Raw genomic sequence first — 22025 nt, 5'->3', positions numbered from 1 at the left:
GTCGGAACCCCAGGTTTATGTCAGGTGTCCACCCCAATAGGGTTGAACAAAGGGGGGAGGTATGTGGTGCGGTGACCCACGTTACAGCCAGGGGGCGCTGTGTGTGTGCTTCAAGATGCGCTTGGAGGCATAAATGTGATGAGACTAAGTCCGGCAGGAGTGTTAATGGCCGGTGTGTGTGTTGCCGAGGAAGACACACTGTGCTGTCAATCTGAAGTTTGGTTGGTGTGCTGGGACCTGTAGTCCCACAAGTAGTTGTGTAATGCTAATGGGAGATTGGCAGGGCTAGTTATGAGAGATGGGAGGGTCAAACTAGCCACACACACCCACACTCCCACCCAGGGGAGTGGTTACAGGTATGTAATGTGACCAGGGTGTGGGTCACATGTGCCTGTGTGGTTCCTGTGTATGGATCCATTTGGTGTTGGAGACTCCTGGTATTGGAGAAGTCCTGCAAGCACCTGAGACCGTGGACCTGATGTACGGTCAGTGTTGGATTGTCCTGGTATGGGCTGGAGTCCTGGAGGCACTGAGACCGTGAGTCCTGCAATAGCCTGGGTGTTGGATTGTCCTGAAGTGGGCTGGAGTCCAGGAAGCACTGCTGAGGCTATGGACTGAATGCTCAAGGGTGTTGGATTGTCCTGGTATGGGCTGGAGTCCTGCAAGCACCTGGGAAGAGTGAGTCCTGCAATAGCCCGTGCGTTGGATTGTCCTGTGATGGACTGGTGTCCTGGAAGCACTGCTGAGGCTATGGACTGAATGCTTGAGGTGTTGGGATTGTCCTGGTATGGGCTGGAGTCCTGCAAGCACCTGGTAAGAATGTGAGTCCTGGAATGGTCAGAGTGTTGGATTGTCCGCGGATGGACTGGAGTCCTGTAAGCACTTGGGTAGATCATGGACTGATGGCCTGTGTGTTGGAAGTGCCAGTGATTGGTCTTCCTGGAAGCGCATGGAAAGGCTGCATCTACAGAGTCTGAGACGGTTTCTGTGTTGGGGAAGCTACAGTTCCTACTGTGGGTCTGGACTATCCGAGGTGCCCTGGTCACAAGGACGGTGATCCCAGTGAGGCAGTTTCCCTGTGAACCAGCACTGGCAGGAGTCAGTGTGTGGAGCCGAAGTTCCCGTGAGGTAATCCCTGGTATGGGAAAAACCGGTGATATACGGCAGAGACGTATCTGCCATTGGAACAGACTGTCGGGGTTTAATATGTTCCGTTGATGCATGTAATGAACTGTAATGGAGAGAAATACCAGTGTGACCACTGAAGGCAATGTAAAACCGTATGTGATATGCTGATATGGCGGTATAATGAACTGTTTGTGTTATGCTTTATGACGTTTAATAAACCGGAATAGACTGTTTAAGTGGAGAAATCGTGCCTGAGTGCTTAAATCCCATGCCAAGCGAGTGTCCCCCAACACACTCAGGTAGCGTTTCACCACACTGTGTATAAGCAGAGTTTTTCAGCACATTTTTTTTCCCGCTCATTAAGGTAATATTCACCTCTCTCCACTCCCATAGGCGTGAATAGAAGTGAATATTCATTCCCTTAATGAAGGAGATAAGTGATCACTTGGCCACAGAAGCTGCTGGCACCATGAACGAGATGCTGCGAGGGTGCACAGGGAAGGCAAGTAGGATGTATTTTTTAAGCTTTTCTCATGGGGGGCCGCACATGCAAGGATAGGGATCTGCAACTATGTATTCAAGCATGAGGATAAGGAGCCATGCATGCACGGATAGGGATAAGAAGCCATGCATATAAGGATAGGAATAAGGAGCCATGCAGACAAGGATGGGAATAAAGAGCCATGCAGACAAGGATGGGAATAAGGAGCCATGCAGACAAGGATGGGGATGAGGAACCATGCATACCAAGATGGGGATGAGGGGACAATGCATACCCGGCTTATACACAAGTCAATAAGTTTTCCCAGTTTTTTGTGGCAAAATTAGGTGCCTCAGCTTATACTCGGGTCGGGTTATACACGAATATATATGGTATTTGCATGAATCTATATAATTTGATTTCAGCATGAAAGTTAAACCGACTCAATCTAAACACATTGCCTGAAGTAAACACTTTTTGCAAGATGGGTTCCATAAAAATAAGTTGATAGTTGGGTGTTTGAACTACTATACACATACATCAGATGTCATTTGCATTTTCTTGCAGCTCCAGAAAAAATGAGACATTAGATGGCCAGTAGAATCAATAGGATGTTTGTATAATGTAAAGACAGACGAGGACCAATGCAGGATTTCGCTCTATTAAATAAAGCTAGAGTATTTAAAAGTGTTTTAAAATAGTCAAGCCCTTTTAGGAAGTAATAGGTATTGCATAAGTCTTATTCTGAAAAAAACAAGTAATCCCCCATCCCCTATTCACAGGAAAAGGAATAACTGTCTGATAGCTGGACCCTCAACCACTGGAACCCTTACCAATCCTAAGATTGGGGTCTGGAATCCTAAAAATGGGCTCTGTAGACTCATTTTGGATGGAGTGATGGTGCACATGCTCGTACATCGGTTTATTAATTGTTTATGGGACTGCAGGAAATGGATCAACGCTATACTCCACAATCCCATAGACCTTGAAGGGAGCAGAGGCAGAGCATGTGCACCTCCACTCCATTTAGGATGGGGCTGCAAAGCTATGTTGACAGGGTTCCAGAGTCCCCATCGCTAGTGGTCCCGGAAGCCAGACCACTGTCAGATTATCCCATATTCAATATTTTGTGAATAACCCTGTAATATAGAAATGTCTATAATAGCTCTGTACAAGGGGAAGCAATAAAATACAATGTTTTACGGCAGCCAGTACTTTCCTGAGCATGCTTTTAATCTTTTAGACACTGGTAAGTAGAAATAAAGCACCATTATGTTATTCAGATAAATACCAATACAAGATCTGAACACTGCAAATAACAATCCAAATAATACAGGCCAACAAGCTATGTAGCAATGATTGACATGCACTTCAATATGATCTCTACTGTGATGTGAAATACTGCATTTGATAAAAAACAGATAAATACCCATTTTAAAAATCTTTTTTTTTATTTATGGAGAATATTTTGTGACATAGTAAAACATGGATTTAAATGACATGTGAATTATATATTACAAAGAGAAGAACAAAGAAATATATAAATAATTACAGTGGAAAAATATACAAAGTTAAAATAGACTTCATTACTTACTGTAGGTTCACCATCACCGATGACAAAGCCGTTAATTTACATACTACAGAAGACAGTAGATCTCATTGCATTTCTTAAGACGGATTTTTTTATGAACTTATAATGGGACAAAACAAAAAGTAAACATGAATGAGGCATGCGTTTCCCAGCACTAGAAAAACGTAGAACTCCGGGCAAAATGAAAAAAATGTCACATCGTTACGAGACTTTGTACTACGCAATGTTCTTGCACCCACCAGTTGTCTCTTAGCTGCAGCGTAAGCCTGTGCCAAAATATCCAAGTAACATGGCAGAGAGCCCTCCGGGAGAAAATATTCTCTCTACATGCTAACCTGGAGTAATTCTTAGGCAGACTCCTGACTGATCCATGGCTATGCTGCTTGCATAGTACAGGACTATGAGAGCATGAGACTTCTAGGACAATGGCCAAGAGATATATAATATACTGGAGGCATACAGAGCAACCAAGTCTTTGGGAAATAAAGTAAAGTAATTTTCTGTTTTGCCCCGAGATAACATTTAACAATAATAATTTCCACTTAAAAACTAAGCAGCTAGTAATCACAAAATTGTGATGGTACGGAAAGCTATCTGAGAATACTTAACCTCTAATATTAAGTTCCTTTCTTAACATAAGGCTAATGAAAGAATATGTAACAATTACACAATAGTCTCAAGATCTTTTGTCTCCCTTTGAAAAAATACTTTGACGCAAAATAAAAAAACAAACAAACAAAAAAAAATCACACAAATAGACTTAAATGTACAGTGTAAACCAGTTTGTTCATAAAACTTTTTCCTTTTTTTTTGCATACACATATAGAACCCCAACAGCCTCGGTAAATATAAGCACTGCACATTATTTGGTTTGTTTCGTCTATTACAGGGTGAATATCATGGCGTATATTCTAGATTGTGGGTGCACTGAAAAGTAGTACTTAGATTTATCTGTACAGCGTCCCCTTGTAGTCGGTACTGATGTCCATAAGAATTCTTTTTTGAGCATAGCATCCATTAATAGAAAAAACAACCTCTGGATTAAATAGATTTATTGTATCCATTGAACAAGCTCAGCCATTCGTACACTACCGCTGGAGGAAAATGTCTACAACATATACAGAGAGTGTTTTATTGTTGTTTGCTTTTTTTACTATTACCACATTGCTCAGACTTGTAAGACACGTCGACCTCTTGCACCCAGGGACATCCGAAGCTTTGGTTCTCTTGCTTTATAATGTTCATTGAAGTCCAACCTAAAGCTTAAAAATCTCAAGCTTTCATCTGTACTTGTAGTCAGCAAAACTAGAAACTGCTGAACAATATTCTAAGGAGGGAAAGAAAAAGACTGCTTTACAAAGAAGCAAGCACAGTAACTAAAAGGACGTGAAACCTATTCTTTAGGCCATGTGCTCACGATCAGGAATAGCAGCGTTTGGGATGCAGCTCAGATCCGCGTGTTCAAAACGCAGCGTTCTACGATACAAGCATTTATAGAAATCCCATGCCCACTGTGCTTCTATTTGACGCTGTGGAGACTCACCCACGGCACATGTTTACGAGCCGCAGCATGCCAATTTCTGTTGCAGAGACGCTAGTCTCCGCAACAGAAATTTCCACAACAGAGTGTATGGGACGCGATAACTCAGCATTGCTCAGTGAACACATGGGGATGTACCTGCATAATTAGAACGCAGCGCTTTAGATGCAGAGAAAATACACTACGTCCAAAGCGCTGCTACTTCCTGATTGTGGGCACCACGTAGCCTTAAAGGGAATTTGTATGAAGGTTTTTACTAAGTAATCTGATGGCAGCAAGAGATCTGGGCTGAGACACTGATTTCAGTGAAGTCTCACTTATTAAGCTGCGGATTCCATACAGTGAACGTTTTATCACCCGGACATTATAATAGCTGTGACTAGTTCCCTTGCGTCACGTTGTCCGACTCCGCCCCTCCTCTGATAAGTAGCTCACTGTCAATAGACTATGTGCAATGAAAACTGTGGTGTGTGGAGGTTAGCTTTCTGAGATCTGCTATATCTAAAAATTCTCTCAACTGCTGCACCCAGTAAACTAAGTGATATATTGTTATAATCAGAGATGTTTTGCCTGCATTATGCTGCTCTCAGAAGAGGTCGCCAAAACCTGCTGACAGATTCCCTTTAAGGAGTATCTGTTACATTCTTTCTATTATCACAAGATGAAATAAATAATGAACTCCAAAGCTAAAAAAAAAAAAATATATGGCAACTACTAAATGATAAACTTGGCTGCATATATGAAAAAAAAAATGGATGTACTTAAAAAAGGGGTGCTCATATCGCCAAGATACTATCTCAATACAGTAGGTGTAATATTTTTAGCAAAATACCTCCAGTTATGTAATGTAGTATAGTTTGTAAGATTCGCTATGTCGAGAAACCCGTGAGCAGGCATTGCAGTACCTTAGGTATCCATGGTAACGACCACTAACATAACTAATTGTCACTAATTGTCATATGATTGGTCGTAACCACAGATACCTAAGCTAGTGCAATGTTCTGCACATGGGGGTAAGCGACATAGGTTATTAGCAGAAAGATACTATATTTCTAATTGAAGGTATTTGCTAATATTATTATTATACCTAATACATATTGGGATAGGATCTTGGTGATGGGAATACTTCATTAAATTGCATAGAACAGACAATCATACACAATAAATCAGATGTTATCCATTGTAGATAAAGTACCCACATATTATACCCAAAGGCAAGACATCATAGTTCCCTTGGAATAATAACCAACAAGACATGTGCTAACTAGTGATGAGCGAATGTGTTAGGCCGGCGTCACACTAGCGACTTTTACGTACGTATGAGCGCAGAAAATACGTCCAGAAAATACACATTACACACGGCCCAATGATTCTCTATGGGGTAGCTCCTATCTGCCGTATATTACGCATCCGTAATATACGGTATGTTACGGGCGTAGAAAATCGCAGCATGCTGCGTTTGTCAGCGTATTGCGCAAAAAATCCGCCAATGAAAGTCTATGGGGACGAGAAAATTACGGATTACACACGGACCATGCGTGTGACTTGCGAGAAATACGCACCGGTGTTCTATAGAAAAGCCGGCAATTGAGAGCGGTGTACAGTAAAATCACACTGACAGAATAGAATAGGTAGAATAAATGTGTACACATAGAATAGGTGTGTATATGTATATATATATATATATATATATATATATATATATATATATATATATATATATATATATATATATATATATATATATATATATATACTAGACGGTGGCCCGATTCTAATGCATCGGGTATTCTAGAATATGCATGTCCACGTAGTATATAGCAGAGCCACGTAGTATATTGCCCAGCCACGTAGTATATTGGCCAGTTACGTAGTATATTGCCCTGTCACGTAGTATATTGCCCAGTCACGTAGTATATTGCCCAGCCACCTAGTATATTGCCCAGCCACCTAGTATATTGCCCAGCCACCTAGTATATTGCCCAGCCACGTAGTATATTGCCCAGCCACGTAGTATATTGCCCAGCCACGTAGTATATTGCCCAGCCACGTAGTATATTGCCCAGCCACATAGTATATTGCCCAGCCACATAGTATATTGCCCAGCCACATAGTATATTGCCCAGCCACATAGTATATTGCCCAGCCACGTAGTATACAGCAGAGCCACGTAGTATATTGCCCAGCCACGTAGTATGTTGCCCAGCCACGTAATATATTGCGTAGCCACGTAGTATATTGCCCAGCCACGTAGTATATAGCACAGCCACGTAGTATATTGCCCAGCCCATGTAGTATATTGCCCAGCCACGTAGTATATAGCAGAGCCCATGTAGTATATTGCCCAGCGACGTAGTATATAGCAGATCCCATGTAGTATATTGCCCAGAAATGTAGTATATAGCACAGCCCATGTAGCATATTGCCCAGCCATGTAGTATATAGCACAGCCGATGTAGTATATTGCCCAGCCACGTAGTATATAGCAGAGCCCATGTAGTATATTGCCCAGCCACGTAGTATATAGCACAGCCCATGTAGCATATTGCCCAGCCATGTAGTATATAGCACAGCCGATGTAGTATATTGCCCAGCCACGTAGTATATAGCAGAGCCCATGTAGTATATTGCCCAGCCACGTAGTATATAGCACAGCCCATGTAGTATATTGCCCAGCCACGTAGTATATAGCACAGCCCATGTAGTATATTGCCCAGCCACGTAGCATATAGCGCATTGCGGTCTCGCGAGATGATGAAGTAGCGCTCTCGCGAGACCGCTACGTCATCATCTCGCGAGATCGCAGCATGGACCGGTTACTGGAGCGTCGCGAGCGGGAAAGGCCTGTTGTCGATCCGGGGGCCGACGGACGGTGAGTATATAACGATTTTTTTTTGTATTTATTATTTTTAACATTAGATCGTTTTACTATTCATGCTGCATAGGCAGCATGAATAGTAAAAAGTTGGTCACACAGGGTTAATAGCAGCGGTAACGGAGTGCGTTACACCGCGGCATAACGCGGTCCGTTACCGCTGCGATTAACCTTGTGTGAGGGCAGACTGGAGGGGAGTACGGAGCGGGCACTGACTGCGGGGAGGAAGGAGCGGCCATTTTTCCGCCGGACTGTGCCCGTCGTTGATTGAAAATATACACACACTATATATATATATATATACATACACACACACTATATATATATATATATATATATATATATATATATATATATATATATACATACACACACACTATATATATACATACACACTATATATATATATATATATATATATATATATATATATATATATATATATATATATATATATATATATATATATATATATATATATATATATATATATATATCTGAATGTGTGTATGCGTGTGTGTATGTATGTATGTCCGGGATCGGCATCTGAACCGTCGCAGCTACAGCCACAAAATTTTGCACAGTCACACGTCTGGACCCTGAGAGCGTCAAAGCTATGTTGTGAGGTGAAATTTTAACCCCGCGCTTTCCAATTCACCAAACAATTTTGCCCCTATCTACATAATGGGGAAAAAATGAAAGGAAAAGTGTTGGAGGCAAATTAACAGCTGCCAGATGTGAACAAGGGGGACTTAAAGAATGACAGCGATGGCGCCAAAGAGTATATACTGTACAGTTGCTAAGGTGGGGCCCCAACATGGGATAATCACCACACCACCACGGGGATATGAACACACACACAAAATGCGCCACACACTACCACGTGCTCGAACACATATACCACCCTCAGCGCACATTTCACCACACATACACCAACCTCGCCACATAAAAGTAGAAACACAAAAGTCGCCGCTCAAAACTCGCCACGCGCAAAACTCTCCACATGCAAAACTCGCCACACGTGCAAAACTCACCTCATGGAAAACTCGCCACACGCAAAACTTGCACACGCAGAAAAATTGCCACACGCAGAAAAATTGCCACATGCACAAAAGTTGCAACACATGCAAAAGTTGCCTCACACAAAACTTGCACATACTCAAAAGGCACCACACATAAAACTCGCCACGCGCTAAACTCGCCATGCGCAAAACTTGCTGCACACAACTTGCTACACTAACCTGTCACATGCAACTCGACACACAAAAAATTGCTACACGCATGTCGCCACACGCAACTCAACACACACAACTTGACACACGAAACTCGCCCTAAAACACACACAAGTCTGGTATTATCCTTCAAAAATAAAAATCTGATTAATAAGCAGACAAACTACAAGAGCAACAAATGTACCATATAGGAATCCGGCAGCTGTCAGTCACATGACCAGTCTATTATGTGTATGTGTGAGCTAATATATACTGCCAGGGGGTGGGCTTACTGTTGGCTGGGGATTTATCAGGCTGCCATTTTAGCTTACAAATACTGAGGTAAAAATACTGACCAAATAACGTGTGAACGAGGGCTAATACAGGAGGAGATGACATACAGCTATATACTATATACAGGAGAAGATGACACACAGGTATATACTATTTACAGGGGAGATGACAGGTATATACTATATACAGGAGGAGATGACACACAGATATATACTATATACAGGAGAGATGACACACAGGTATATACTATAAAGAGGAGGAGATGACATACAGGTACATACTACATACAGGAGGAGATGACATACAGGTATATACTATATACAGGAGGAGATGACACAGGTATATACTATATACAGGAGCAGATTACCTACAGGTATATAGTATATACAGGAGGAGATGACATACAGGTATATGCTATGTATAGGAGGAGATGACACACAGATATATACTATATATAGGTGAGATGACACACAGGTATATACTATATACAGGAGATTACATACAGGTATATCTAATATATAAAGCTGAATGTGTGTATGTATGTATGTGTGTGCATGTCCGGGATTGGCATCTGCACTGTCGCAGCTACAGCCACAAAATTTTGCACAGTCACACGTCTGGACCCCGAGAGCGTCATAGGCTATGTTGTGAGGTGAAATTTTAACCCCGCGCGTTCCAATTCACCAAACAATTTTGCCCCTATCTACATAATGGGGAAAAAGTGAAGGGAAAAGTGTTGGAGGAAAATTGACAGCTGCCAGATGTGAACAATGAGGACTTAAAGAATGAGAGCGATGGCGACAAAGAGTATATACCGTACAGTTGCTAAGGTGGGGCCCCGACATGGGATACTCACCACACACGGGGATATGAACACAAACACAAAATGCGCCACACACTACCACGTGCTTGAACACATATACCACCCTCAGCACACATTTCACCACACACACACCAACCTCGCCACATAAAAGTCGAAACACAAAAGTCACCACTCAAAACTCGCAACGCGCAAAACTCGCTACATGCAAAACTCGCCATATGCAAAACTAGGCTCACGCAAAACTCGCCACACGTGCAAAACTCACCTCATGGAAAACTCACCTCATGCAAAACTTGCACACACAGAAAAATTGCCACATGTACAAAAGTTGCACCACATGCAAAAGTTGCCTCACACAAAACTTGCACATACTCAAAACGCACCACACATAAAACTCGCCACGCGCAAAACTCGCCATGCACAAATCTTGCTGCACACAACTTGCTACACTAACCTGTCACATGCAACTCGACACACAAAATGTTGCTACACGCATGTCACCACACAAAACTCATCTCACAAAAGTCGCTACATGCATGTCGCCACACACAACTTGACACATGAAACTCGCCCTAAAACACACACAAGTCTGGTACTGTCCTTCAAAAATAAAAATCTGATTAATAAGCAGACAAACTACAAGAGCAACAAATGTACCATATAGGAAATACGGCAGCTGTCAGTCACATGACCTGTCTATTATGTGTATGTGTGAGCTAATATATACTGCCAGGGGGGAGCGCTTCCTGTTGGCTGGGGATTTATCAGGCTGCCAATAGCAACCAATCACAGCTCAGCTTCTATTTTGCTACAGTTAATTAACCTGAGCTCTGATTGGTTAATATAGGCAACAAAGACATTCTCAGTATAACAAAGCTAATATATGTTGTGAAATGCTTCTATTAGCTTAGTTTTTGCCTTTTAATAATTACATTTCTATCTATTTGTTTTGTGGTTTTTGTGTGCAGAATAAATTTTTGTTAACACATATTTTGCTAACAGCAGTCATTAACCCGGGCGAAGCCGGGTAGTACAGCTAGTATATATATATATCAGTGAATTACCGGCTTTTCGGCTATCTAGCGCTGAATTAAATATATATATATATATATATATATATATATATATATATATATATATATATATATATATATATATGTCTCACTGACACATATATATGTGTATATATATATATATATATATATATATATATATATATATATATATATATATATATATATATATATATGTCTTTACGACTATTTGAGCAGATGGATCCATGATATGTCCATTTTGCAAGCCTGCGAGAAAAAAATCGCCGTACGGATGCCATACGGATAAACTTGTGCGTAAAAATCGCATCCTCGCATTGAATACGGAACAGTGTTTTGGGACAATTACTGCGTATTACGGCCGTAAAAAACGGACCGTATTTTCATACGCCTAGTGTGACGCCGGCCTTATTCTAGCATGCTCGGGTGTTATCCCAGTATCAAGGGCGTGCTCGAATAATATGCATCAGTCCCTGCAGCTGCATGTTTTGCGGCTGCTAGTCAGCCGCAACAAATGTGGGGAATGCATAACGAACAGCCAATCCCTGCATGTGTTGCGGCTGTCTAACAGCCGTGAATCATGCAGCCGCAGGGATTCAAACATAATATTCGAGCACGATGAAGACACTCAGATAGCACATTATCCGAGCATGTTCAGTTGGACTGGATTGTCATGGCAGCCAAAGGACTGCTGAATACAGGGCTTGATAGGAGATGTTAACGAGCACTCCGCTGGACGCTGACCGTATCCGTTCCATAATTTCGTGGTTTGTATACATGGCATTATCCTCCAGAGCTGCATGGAATGCACCTGATAACAGTGACCCATTTCACACACATATATCTTGAAAAAGACCAAAGTATAGGCCAAAATGTTGGACTGACATCTGTCTGGGATGATTTAGTGAATCCTGCTTTGAACAGGGGGTTGGACCAGATGACACAGGAGATCCCTTCCAACTCTACCATTCTATGTATCATATCATATCATATATCTTGAAAAAGGCCAAAGTATAGGCCAAAACGTTGAGGTAATGATCTGAAATCCATTTGGGTCCTTTTTTTCTTGTTTGTTAAATAAACTATTTTGCAACCTATGTATATAGCAACTGGATAAAAAGTAACCTTTATTAGGTATATATGTAAAAAGGCCCAATATTGGCCTATGAATAGCAAAAACACTAAACACGCAAAAAAATGAAAACCCTAGTGTGATTTGTGCCCTATAACCAATACAGAATAGAGAACTGCATACAAGACAAACAACAATTAAGAGCTGGCCAGCACTGACAGTATTGGTATTGCTTACAATCCGAATGCTTATATTGACCCAATGGGTATATGCAAACCGGTAATGTAAGACCCTATGAAAGTATGGGTATGTAAATGCATATTTCACCCATTGGAATAAGGTCACACACTGCAATCTAGTCTTACCAACCTCATATGTACCCTCTTAGGTTTGTTATGATTGGTTTATTATTGAAGCCAGAAAATGTATAAGTGCCTACCTCATACTGCTCTTCTACTCATGTGACCAATAAAAAAGTCATAAACATGTACATTTGAGCTCTGTCAGTGCAAGCACGCAGCACATATCTAGCGTTTCAAGATGCTATGTAACATATAAATTTCCATCCATACAGCTATGGGATACAGGTTGCTCATTTACATCATATGAGTGTTCCTCATGGATTCAATCATGGCATATTATGTTCAAAGGCCGACTTCAATGGATTGATACATTTGGGAGCTGCGGTACATGAGACCATGTATATTATATAAACTCGTGCATTTGGATGGATCTCACCGTGTAATGGTCATCGTCAGCCATTCCTCTGTCTCTGTACCCACTGTGCCGTGCCCTTGTATAGAAACTTAGTGCTGTGGAAAGCGTCTCCGGACGCGTTTCTTCCTCATGGATTCATCAGGGGAGAATGCTAGTCCTGTCCGCTGCTGTCCACATATATATTTTGCAACCTACTTGTCTGAGTGCCGAAGTTTACACTCTACAAGTTATAACTGCTTACTTCAGAGCACCACATACATTGCGGTAGAGCACCCCTCTCTCTTTACTACAACATTATAATAAGCGGTATAAAACAAATAGTTCATATATCTCACTAAAATCAATCACTTTTCCCATTCTACATGGTAAATGGCAAAAATAAATAGATAATATAACACCAGGATCAGTTTTTCAGTCATTTCTCCTGCCACGAAAAAAAGGATTAAGATTTAAAAAAAAAGTCATTTTCCTCTGTCAACCAACAATGTCAGGATTGCAATCATTATACACTTTTTCATATGCAACTAAAAGATTTTAAAAAAATAAAACTACGGTATTTATTTTTTTCTGTTCTTTGCTTTCCCCCTCTGCTGCAAAGATTCTGGAAAGGCAACATGCTCAACAATCACCCTACTGAAACTTAGGAGCACGGCTCAGAGCAAAAAGGACACTGATCCCTTTGATAACTAACTGCATCTACAATGAATGACTGCTATGAAGCGAATGTTCATGCATCCGAGGGCAAATGGTAAGTGCTCAATGGTTAGATGGGACAGAACAGAAATAATATGTTATTAATATCATACCATTATCTAAACTGTCTGATAAAAGAATAAAATGTATATGATCTTTCCATGGAAACCTATTTGCAGTCAAATATTATGCAGTCCTTCGTGTTCTTACCTGGTAGAAATGAGTAAGAATACGCAATTGTGAACACATTTTTGGTATGGATTCCTGAAATTCCAAAACCCTTTTGTTTTCTTCGGCTTCTTCTTCGGCAGTAACTCCCCACTCACCCTGCAGAAGTGTGGGACCAATTAATAGCTGTTAGGTATATATTAACACAGACTGTTTGTGTTTATGTAAAAGCAACAGGGCGCATCAGGGGTGGCAATAATAATCACTCTCTGAATGGATCCACAAGTACCACATTAAGGCTACGTTCACATTAGCGTTGTGCGATGCAGCGTCGTGCGACGCAGCGTCGGGCGCCGCTGCGTCATGCACCCCTATATTTAACATGGGGGCGTATGGACATGCATTGCATTTGCGTTTTGTGACGCATGCGTCGCTGCGGCGCACGCGTCAGGGCGCACAGGACGCAGCAAGTTGCATTTTTTGTGCGTCCAAAATCAAGCAAAAAAAGAACGCATGCGTCACAAAACGCTGCGTTGTGCATGCGTTCACATTTGCGTTGTGCGTTGCGTCGCCGACGCTGCGGCGCACAACGCAAATGTGAACGTAGCCTTATCGCAGAGTCAGCAATGTTGCTTAGCAATCGACATGACATGGATTATATAACTGAGCGAGATACTGTATCATCATCCTAGCAGCTGCAGAAGGGGGTTAGAAGACCCTTAACGTGTGCTACAGAACTGGATCTAGTCCTGCAGTTTTAATATGCTTTAATTACATTAATGATTTATAATGGGATTTACAGAATTAAAGAGTGTAATTTTGTACGATATCTGACAGATTGGTACGCCCAAAAAAATTTTAATACTGTATTTTCCGGCGTATAAGACGACTTTTTAACCCCTGAAAATCTTCTCAAAAGTCGGGTGTCGTCTTATAGGGTGGGTGCGGAGCAATCTGCGGTCCCATATATGGTGCGGTCCCAATGACGAGGTGAGGGGGCGCCTCTCCGGGAAGGTATAAGTGAAGTTTAAAAAAAAAAAAAAAAAAAGAAAAAAAAGGGCGTCTGGGGTATGGAAAAAAAGAGAGCGGCACTGTGCCCAGAAAAACACACGTCTTTCCCCCGTCAGGCCCGCCCTTGTATCCTATTACCTCCTTCTCTGCCTCTCAGATCTCGCACATGCGCGCCTGCACCGCTTCACTGCAGTCCTCGGCAGCGAGATCTGAGAGGCAGAGAACGAGGTAATAGGATACAAGGGCAGGCCAGACGGGTGAAAAAGGTGTGTTTTTCTGGGCACAGCGCCGCTTTCTCTCTTTTCCATACCCCGGGCATCCTGGACGCCTGCAATTTGCTTCACTTATTGGGACTGCTCCCCTAACATATGCTGTGACCGCAGATTGCTCCGCACCCGTCCTTTAAGGGGCCCCAAACCCCACCCCCCCACCCTCGAGTTTTGAGAAGATTTTATATTTTAACTGGAAAAGTTGGGGTCGTCCTATACGCTGGAAAATTATGGAATTACATAGTATAATATGCTATTTCATACTTTATTGACTAACAAAAATAAATGTGAAATGTATCTATTTTTTACAATAGGGTGGTGGGTGCCACTGTATGGCTTCAGTCACTTTCAGAGTATTGCTGGTAAGGATGAGTCTCTCTCAGTCTCACAACTGCAATTTTTTGTTTCATCAGGGTTTTAAAACAGAACATGTTTTACATTGTCACTTATCAATGAATCAGTCATGAGGATGAAGAAAAAGAAAAATGGTAAAGTGTTCTAAAATGGAGGTCTCCTACTTTTCTTGCATTTTGAATGGGTCCCATGCGACTTGGATGGCCAAAGCCAACCCACAAAAATGCATGAAAGCAAAACAAGCCTTAACCCCTTAGTGACCACCAATTCGTTTTTTTACTGATCTGTGATATAAGAGACAAGCATCCCCCTACAGGTGATAATCCTGATGTCACAGAAATGGTTCAGTGCAAAGCAGAGGGAGGTACTCCTTAGGAAAACAGAACCCACAGCAAGCTGTACCTTCCAGGACTGACAAATGACCACACAAAAATTCTGCTTTTTATTAGATCAAGGTTACACCCACATACCTCCCACTGGTGAGCTTATGTGGGGCTGGTTGTGGAATGTGCTGTCTGTTAGAATTTTATGAGATCCCCAACTTACAGGATATTTTCGCCCTGGAGGCCCCAGGCCATAGAGATTGTCTTCATGTTTACTATTGCGATTTTACCTTTATATATGGATGAAACATGGCCTGGACTGCATCATCCTTCGGACCATTATTAAGTTGCAGGGGTTAGAATGGCCTTACAGTGATGTGAGTTTATGCGTTATGTTTGTCCCTTTGCTATCACACTGAAAATATATCTCCCTTAAATATCGAATCAATGCAAACCCAATATTAATCACTGTCCAAAACATCTGAGAAATGTGCTTTGATCAGAGGAACGCTTCCCCGGATCTGTGTAATGGATCCAAATCCTAGTGTCTGGCTCTCATCTGATGCAGACCCTGCTGTAATTACCTGGTCACTACAGGGGGTCCCTACTGCAATGGAAGTTGAAGTGTCAGCTCCATCCCACTTTTCCAGTTATAATTAGTTCTTCTCTTCCCCAGCTATAAATAATCCCACATGTTCAATGTGAGGGTGATAGGTCTCCTCTCTGGAGAGGTCTTAAGGATTTTTAATTTTTCTCTATAACACTGCGGATTTTGCAACTTTTTGAGGGGGCTGAATTTTTTAATACAAATTAAAAGTTGCTTTTTACAGTATCAGCAAAAGGTAGGAGATTTCAGAATTTTCATGCATACGCTTGTTTTTTTTCTGTCTGAATTGGAAAACTGCTGCGTTTTTTAAATCTGCAGCATGTCTATTCTTTCAGTATTTTTGCAGTGTTTTTTCACCATAGAAAGCAATGAGCAAGTCCAAAACCCCCAACCATGTGATTTTGCTACGTTTTTGGTGAATACAACTAATTGTATTAAACATGTATTGTAGACAAATAACACATAAGCCCCACCAAAAAAATGCTGCAAAATCTGCTTTTTGTAAGTAGCTTCTTTACTGCCAAGAGACCAGGATTTGCCTGGAGAAAGAACCGTTGCAAATACTCAACGTGTCAATATTGTCTAAAAGTTCTTATGGTAAAGAAGGCCAGTCTCCTCTGGTGAGGAGTGCCCCCTTGTCTTTTGAGGGGGTTTTACATAGTGTATTATGCGTTCTGTAAGTCGCACCGGAACGTAAGATGCACCCCAAATATTGGAGTGGAAAATAAGGAAAAAAGGTTTTAAATAAAATGGTGGCGCGCCTTATAGACCGTTTTTACGGTAGCTTAGCAGGGCAGCAGCAGTGGAGCGGGGTCACAGGAGGCAGGGTTGCTACTTCAAGAGGCCAGTGGCAGGAGTGGGGCGATGCTGTGGGCCCTGGGTGGCCATTTTCCAGAAGACTACCGCAAGGAAATCATTGGGAAAGGGGACTCTGCTCACCAGTGCAACATCTTATGAGAGCCCGCAGCATTACCCCACTCCTGCCTCAGCCGTTGGCCTGCTGAAGCAGTGACCCTGCCTCCTATGACCCCACACCACTGCACCGCCTTCAGGAAAGCGCACTTTGGATTATAAGATGCACCCCCATTTTCCTTCCAAATTTGGAGGAAAAAAAAGCATATCTTACAATTTGAAAAATATGGTAATTTTTTTTCCTCATCTACTTTTTAATGGTTAAGGCTATGTGTACACGTCGCAGATCGCAGCGTTTTTCTGCATGGAATTGCACCAAATCTCCAAAGGGTATCTTGAACAATTTAAAAATGGGAATCCAGAATTGCTGTGCACATGCTGTGGAAAATTCCGCACTGATTCGCAGCGTTTTATTTTCTGCATGTCAATTCTTTTTGCGGATCTGCAACATTCCTGCACCCTTTGACTTACATTGAGTCAGTCAAATCCGCAGGTAAACCACAAGTGTAAAAAGGTTTGCAGGTTTGCGTGGCAAAAATGCTGCAGAAAGGAAGGACGAAGAGTGTGTCTGCGGGTGTAGCCAGGCATTGTCTGATGGGACTACTACTCCCATCCGGCTAGGTCAGCTGGCACATATAACAGTGACAGCATGAGCCGGTGATGGGACAGTAGTTCCATCATCCGGTGACTTTGTTCAATTGTAAAAAAAAACCCAAAACATTCACACTCACCAAACACCTAATCCCCGAAGCCCGCGTCTCCTGCAACAAAAATAAAATAATAAACCAACATATACTTACCTTTCCGACGTAGTCCATTTAAAAACAAGTGTCCAACGACGATCTCACGTGTAGAACAGCCCCATTAGGAGATGTGACCACTCTACCTGGCCTCCGGCAATACACTGACAGGAGGTGATCCTCCTGCAGTGTATCACTGCGCCACCGTGAGAGTTCACCGGAGTTCGTGCTGTCACTTGCAGCATCGCTGCATGAGAAAATTCTCACGCTGTGGTGCCGTAAGTGAGACCATGAACACCGGTGAACTCTCAGTGATGCACTGCAAGAGCGATTACCTCCTGTCAGTGTATCACCGGAGGTCGGGTAGAGCAGTCACATCTCCTGATGTGACTGTTATACACGCGAGATCGTCATGGGACACTCTGTAAATGGACTACATTGGACAGGGAGTATTTATGTTGGTTTATTATTTTATTTCTGTTGCAGGAGATCGAGGGAGTCGGGGATTAGGCGTTCAGTAAGTAAGGTAAATTAAGATTCAATAAAGGAGTCTGAGATTATTTCAATTAAAGGACTTTATTCTGGCTCTGTCTTTACTACAGGATTAGTAATGGATAGGTGTCTTATTGACGCTTCTCCATTACTAATCTGTGGGCTTGATATCACCGGACAATAGAAAGGTGACATCAACCCCACAAATATTACCCCACTTGCCACCGCTACAGGGCAAGTGGGAAGAGCGAGGCTAAGTGCCAGAATTGGTGCATCTATAAGATGCGCCATTTCTGGGGCAGCTTAGAGCTGATGTTTTCAGCCTGCAAGGGGGCCAATATATATGGCCCCTTCCCAGGCTATTAATATCAGCCCGCAGCTGTCTGCCTAGCCTTTGCTGGTTCGATTTTATATGGGGATCCCATAGCAATTTTTTTCTGGGGTTACCCAGTAAACTAGCCAGTAAAGGCTAAGCAAACATCTGTGAGCTGATATTAATAGCCTGGGTATCTTTAAGGCTATTGGCTCCTTCCCAGAATATTAACATCAGCCCTCAGATGTCGGCTTTCCCTCTGCTGGTTAAGAAAATTACTCGGGAGCTCACGCAATTTTTTTTAAATAAATATTTAACTCTCTATGTACCATTTTATTAATCAGGGTAAATATACATAGATAGATATAGATAGATATATACAGTACAGAGCAAAAGTTTGGACACACCTCATTTAAAGATTATTCTGTATTTTCATGACTATGAAAATTGTAAATTCACACTGAAGGCATCAAAACTATGAATTAACACATGTGGAATTATATACTTAACAAAAAAGTGTGAAACAACTGAAGTCATGTTTTATATTCTAGGTTCTTCCGTGTAGCCACCTTTTGCTTTGATGACTGCTTTGCATACTCTTGGCATTCTCTTGATGAGCTTCAAGAGGTAGTCACCGGAAACAGTCTTCCAACAATCTTGAAGGAGTTCCCAGAGATACTTAGCACTTGTTGGCCCTTTTGCCTTCACTCTGCGGTCCAGCTCACCCCAAACCATCTCGATTGGGTTCAGGTCTGGTGACTGTGGAGACCAGGTCATCTGGCGAAGCAACCCATCACTCTCCTTCTTGGTCAAATAGCCCTTACATCCTGGAGGTGTGTTTGGGGTTCATTGTCCGGTTGAAAAATAAATGATGGTCCAACTAAATGCAAACCGGATGGAATAGCATGCCACTGCAAGATGCTGTGGTAGCCATGCAGGTTCAGTATGCCTTCAATTTTGAATAAATCCCCACAGTGTCACCAGCAAAGCACCCCCACACCATCACACCTCCTCCTCCATGCTTCACGGTGGGAACCAGGCATGTAGAGTCCAACCGTTCACCTTTTCTGCAACGCACAAAGACACGGTGGTTGGAACCAAAGATCTCAAATTTGGACTCATCAGACCAAAGCACAGATTTCCACTGGTCTAACGTCCGTTCCTTGTGTTCTCTAGCCCAAACAAATCTCTTCTGCTTGGTGCCTGTCCTTAGCAGTGGTTTCCTAGCAGCTATTTTACCATGAAGGCCTGCTGCACAAAGTCTCCTCTTAACAGTTGTTGTAGAGATGTGCCTGCTGCTAGAACTCTGTGTGGCATTGACCTGGTCTCTAATCTGAGCTGCTGTTAAACCTGCGATTTCTGAGGCTGGTGACTCGGATAAACTTATCCTCAGAAGCAGAGGTGACTCTTGGTCTTCCTTTCCTGGGGCGGTCCTAATGTGAGCCAGTTTCTTTGTAGCGCTTGATGGTTTTTGCAACTGCACTTTGGGACACTTTCAAAGTTTTCCCAATTTTTTGGACTGACTGACTCATTTCTTAAAGTAATGATGGCCACTCGTTTTTCTTTACTTAGCTGCTTTTTTCTTTCCATAATACAAATTCTAACAGTCTATTCAGTAGGACTATCAGCTGTGTATCCACCAGACTTCTGCACAACACAACTGATGGTCCCAACCCCATTTATAAGGCAAGAAATCACACTTATTAAACCTGATAGGGCACACCTGTGAAGTGAAAACCATTTCCGGTGACTACCTCTTGAAGCTCATCAAGAGAATGCCAAGAGTGTGCAAAGCAGTCATCAAAGCAAAAGGTGGCTACTTTGAAGAACCTAGAATATAAGACATATTTTCAGTTGTTTCACACTTTTTTGTTAAGTATATAATTCCACATGTGTTAATTCATAGTTTTGATGCCTTCAGTGTGAATTTACAATTTTCATAGTCATGAAAATACAGAAAAATCTTTAAATGAGAAGGTGTGTCCAAACTTTTGCTCTGTACTGTATGTAACATCCTAGATCTTAATGAATGAAACACTCTCATTGAATACTTTGTTCTGTACAAAGTTGAATGTGCTGACAACAAAATCACACAAAAATTATCACTGGAAATCTAATTTATTAACCATTGGAGGCATGGATTTGGAACGATACTCAAAATCAAAGAGGAAAATCAAATTACAGGCTGGTCCAACTTCAGTGGAAATGCCTCAAAACAAGGAAATTATGCTCAGTAGTGTGTGTGGCCTCCACGTGCCTGTATGACCTCCAAACAATGCCTGGGCATGCTCCTGATGAGGCGGCAGATGGTCTCCTGAGGGATCTCCTCCCAGACCTGGACTAAAGCATCCACGAACTCCTGGACTGTCTGTGGTGCAACGTGACGTTTGTGGATGGTGCGAGACATGATGTCCCAGATGTGTTCATTCGGATTCAGGTCTGGGGAACAGGCGGGCCGGTCCATAGCTTGAATGCCTTCATCTTGCAGGAAATGCTGACGCACTCCAGCCACATGAGGTCTGGCATTGTCCTGTATTAGGAGGAACCCAGGGGCCAACCACACCAGCATATGGTCTCACAAGGGGTCTGAGGAGCTTATCTCAGTACCTAATGGTAGTCAGGCTACCTCTGTCGAGCACATGGAGGGCTGTGCGGCCCTCCAAAGAAATGCCACCACACACCAGTACTGACCCACTGTCAAACCGGTCATGCTGAAGGATGTTGCAGGCAGCAGATCGCTCTCCATGGCATCTCCAGACTCTGTCACGTCTGTCACATGTGCTCAGTGTGAACCTGCTTTCATCTGTGAAGAGCACAGGGTGCCAGTGGCGAATTTGCCAATCTTGGTGTTCTGTGGCAAATGCAAAGCGTCCTGCACAGTGCTGGGCTGCGAGCACAACCCCCATCTGTGGACGTCGAGCACTCAGACCATCCTCATGGAGTCAAGTTTCTAACAGTTTGTGCAGACACATGCAAATTTGTGGACAGCCGGAGGTCATTTTTTGGGGCTCTGGCAGTGCTCCTCCTGTTCCTCCTTGCACAAAGGCTGAGGTAGCGGTCCTGCTGCTGCCCTCCTACGGCCCCCTTCACGTCTCCTGGTGTTTTGGCCTGTCTCCTGGTAGCACCTCCAGCCTCTGGACACTACGCTGACATACACAGCAAACCTTCTTGCCACAGCTCGCATTGATGTGCCATCCTGGAAAAGCTGCACTACCTGAGCCACTTGTGTGGGTTGTAGAGTCTGTCTCATGCTACCACAAGTGTGAAAGCACAACCAACATTCAAAAGTGACCAAAACATCAGCCAGAAAGCATTGGTATTGATATGTGGTCTGTGGTCCCCACCTGCAGAACCACTCC

General features: G+C 42.6%; 1 protein-coding gene across 1 annotated transcript in view; it reads right to left on the bottom strand.

The window, feature by feature from the left end:
- Positions 1–3041: 3041 nt before the first annotated feature.
- The window catches only part of TUBGCP3 (tubulin gamma complex component 3), a 164235-nt gene continuing 145251 nt past the window's right edge, over positions 3042–22025 (bottom strand). Inside the window, exons 21-22 of the mRNA XM_077296976.1 lie at positions 13688–13804; positions 3042–4527 (exon numbers count right to left, since the gene is read on the bottom strand). Of these exons, the coding sequence (XP_077153091.1) occupies positions 4369–4527; positions 13688–13804 (276 nt within the window). The 3' untranslated portion in view covers positions 3042–4368. The remainder of the gene's footprint in view (positions 4528–13687; positions 13805–22025) is intronic.

The sequence above is a fragment of the Ranitomeya variabilis genome, chromosome 3 (genome assembly GCF_051348905.1).
Source record: "Ranitomeya variabilis isolate aRanVar5 chromosome 3, aRanVar5.hap1, whole genome shotgun sequence".
NCBI classification, from domain to species: domain Eukaryota; kingdom Metazoa; phylum Chordata; class Amphibia; order Anura; family Dendrobatidae; genus Ranitomeya; species Ranitomeya variabilis.
The sequence above is the reverse complement of the archived record's forward strand: the minus strand, read 5'-3'. Positions and strand labels throughout refer to the sequence as shown.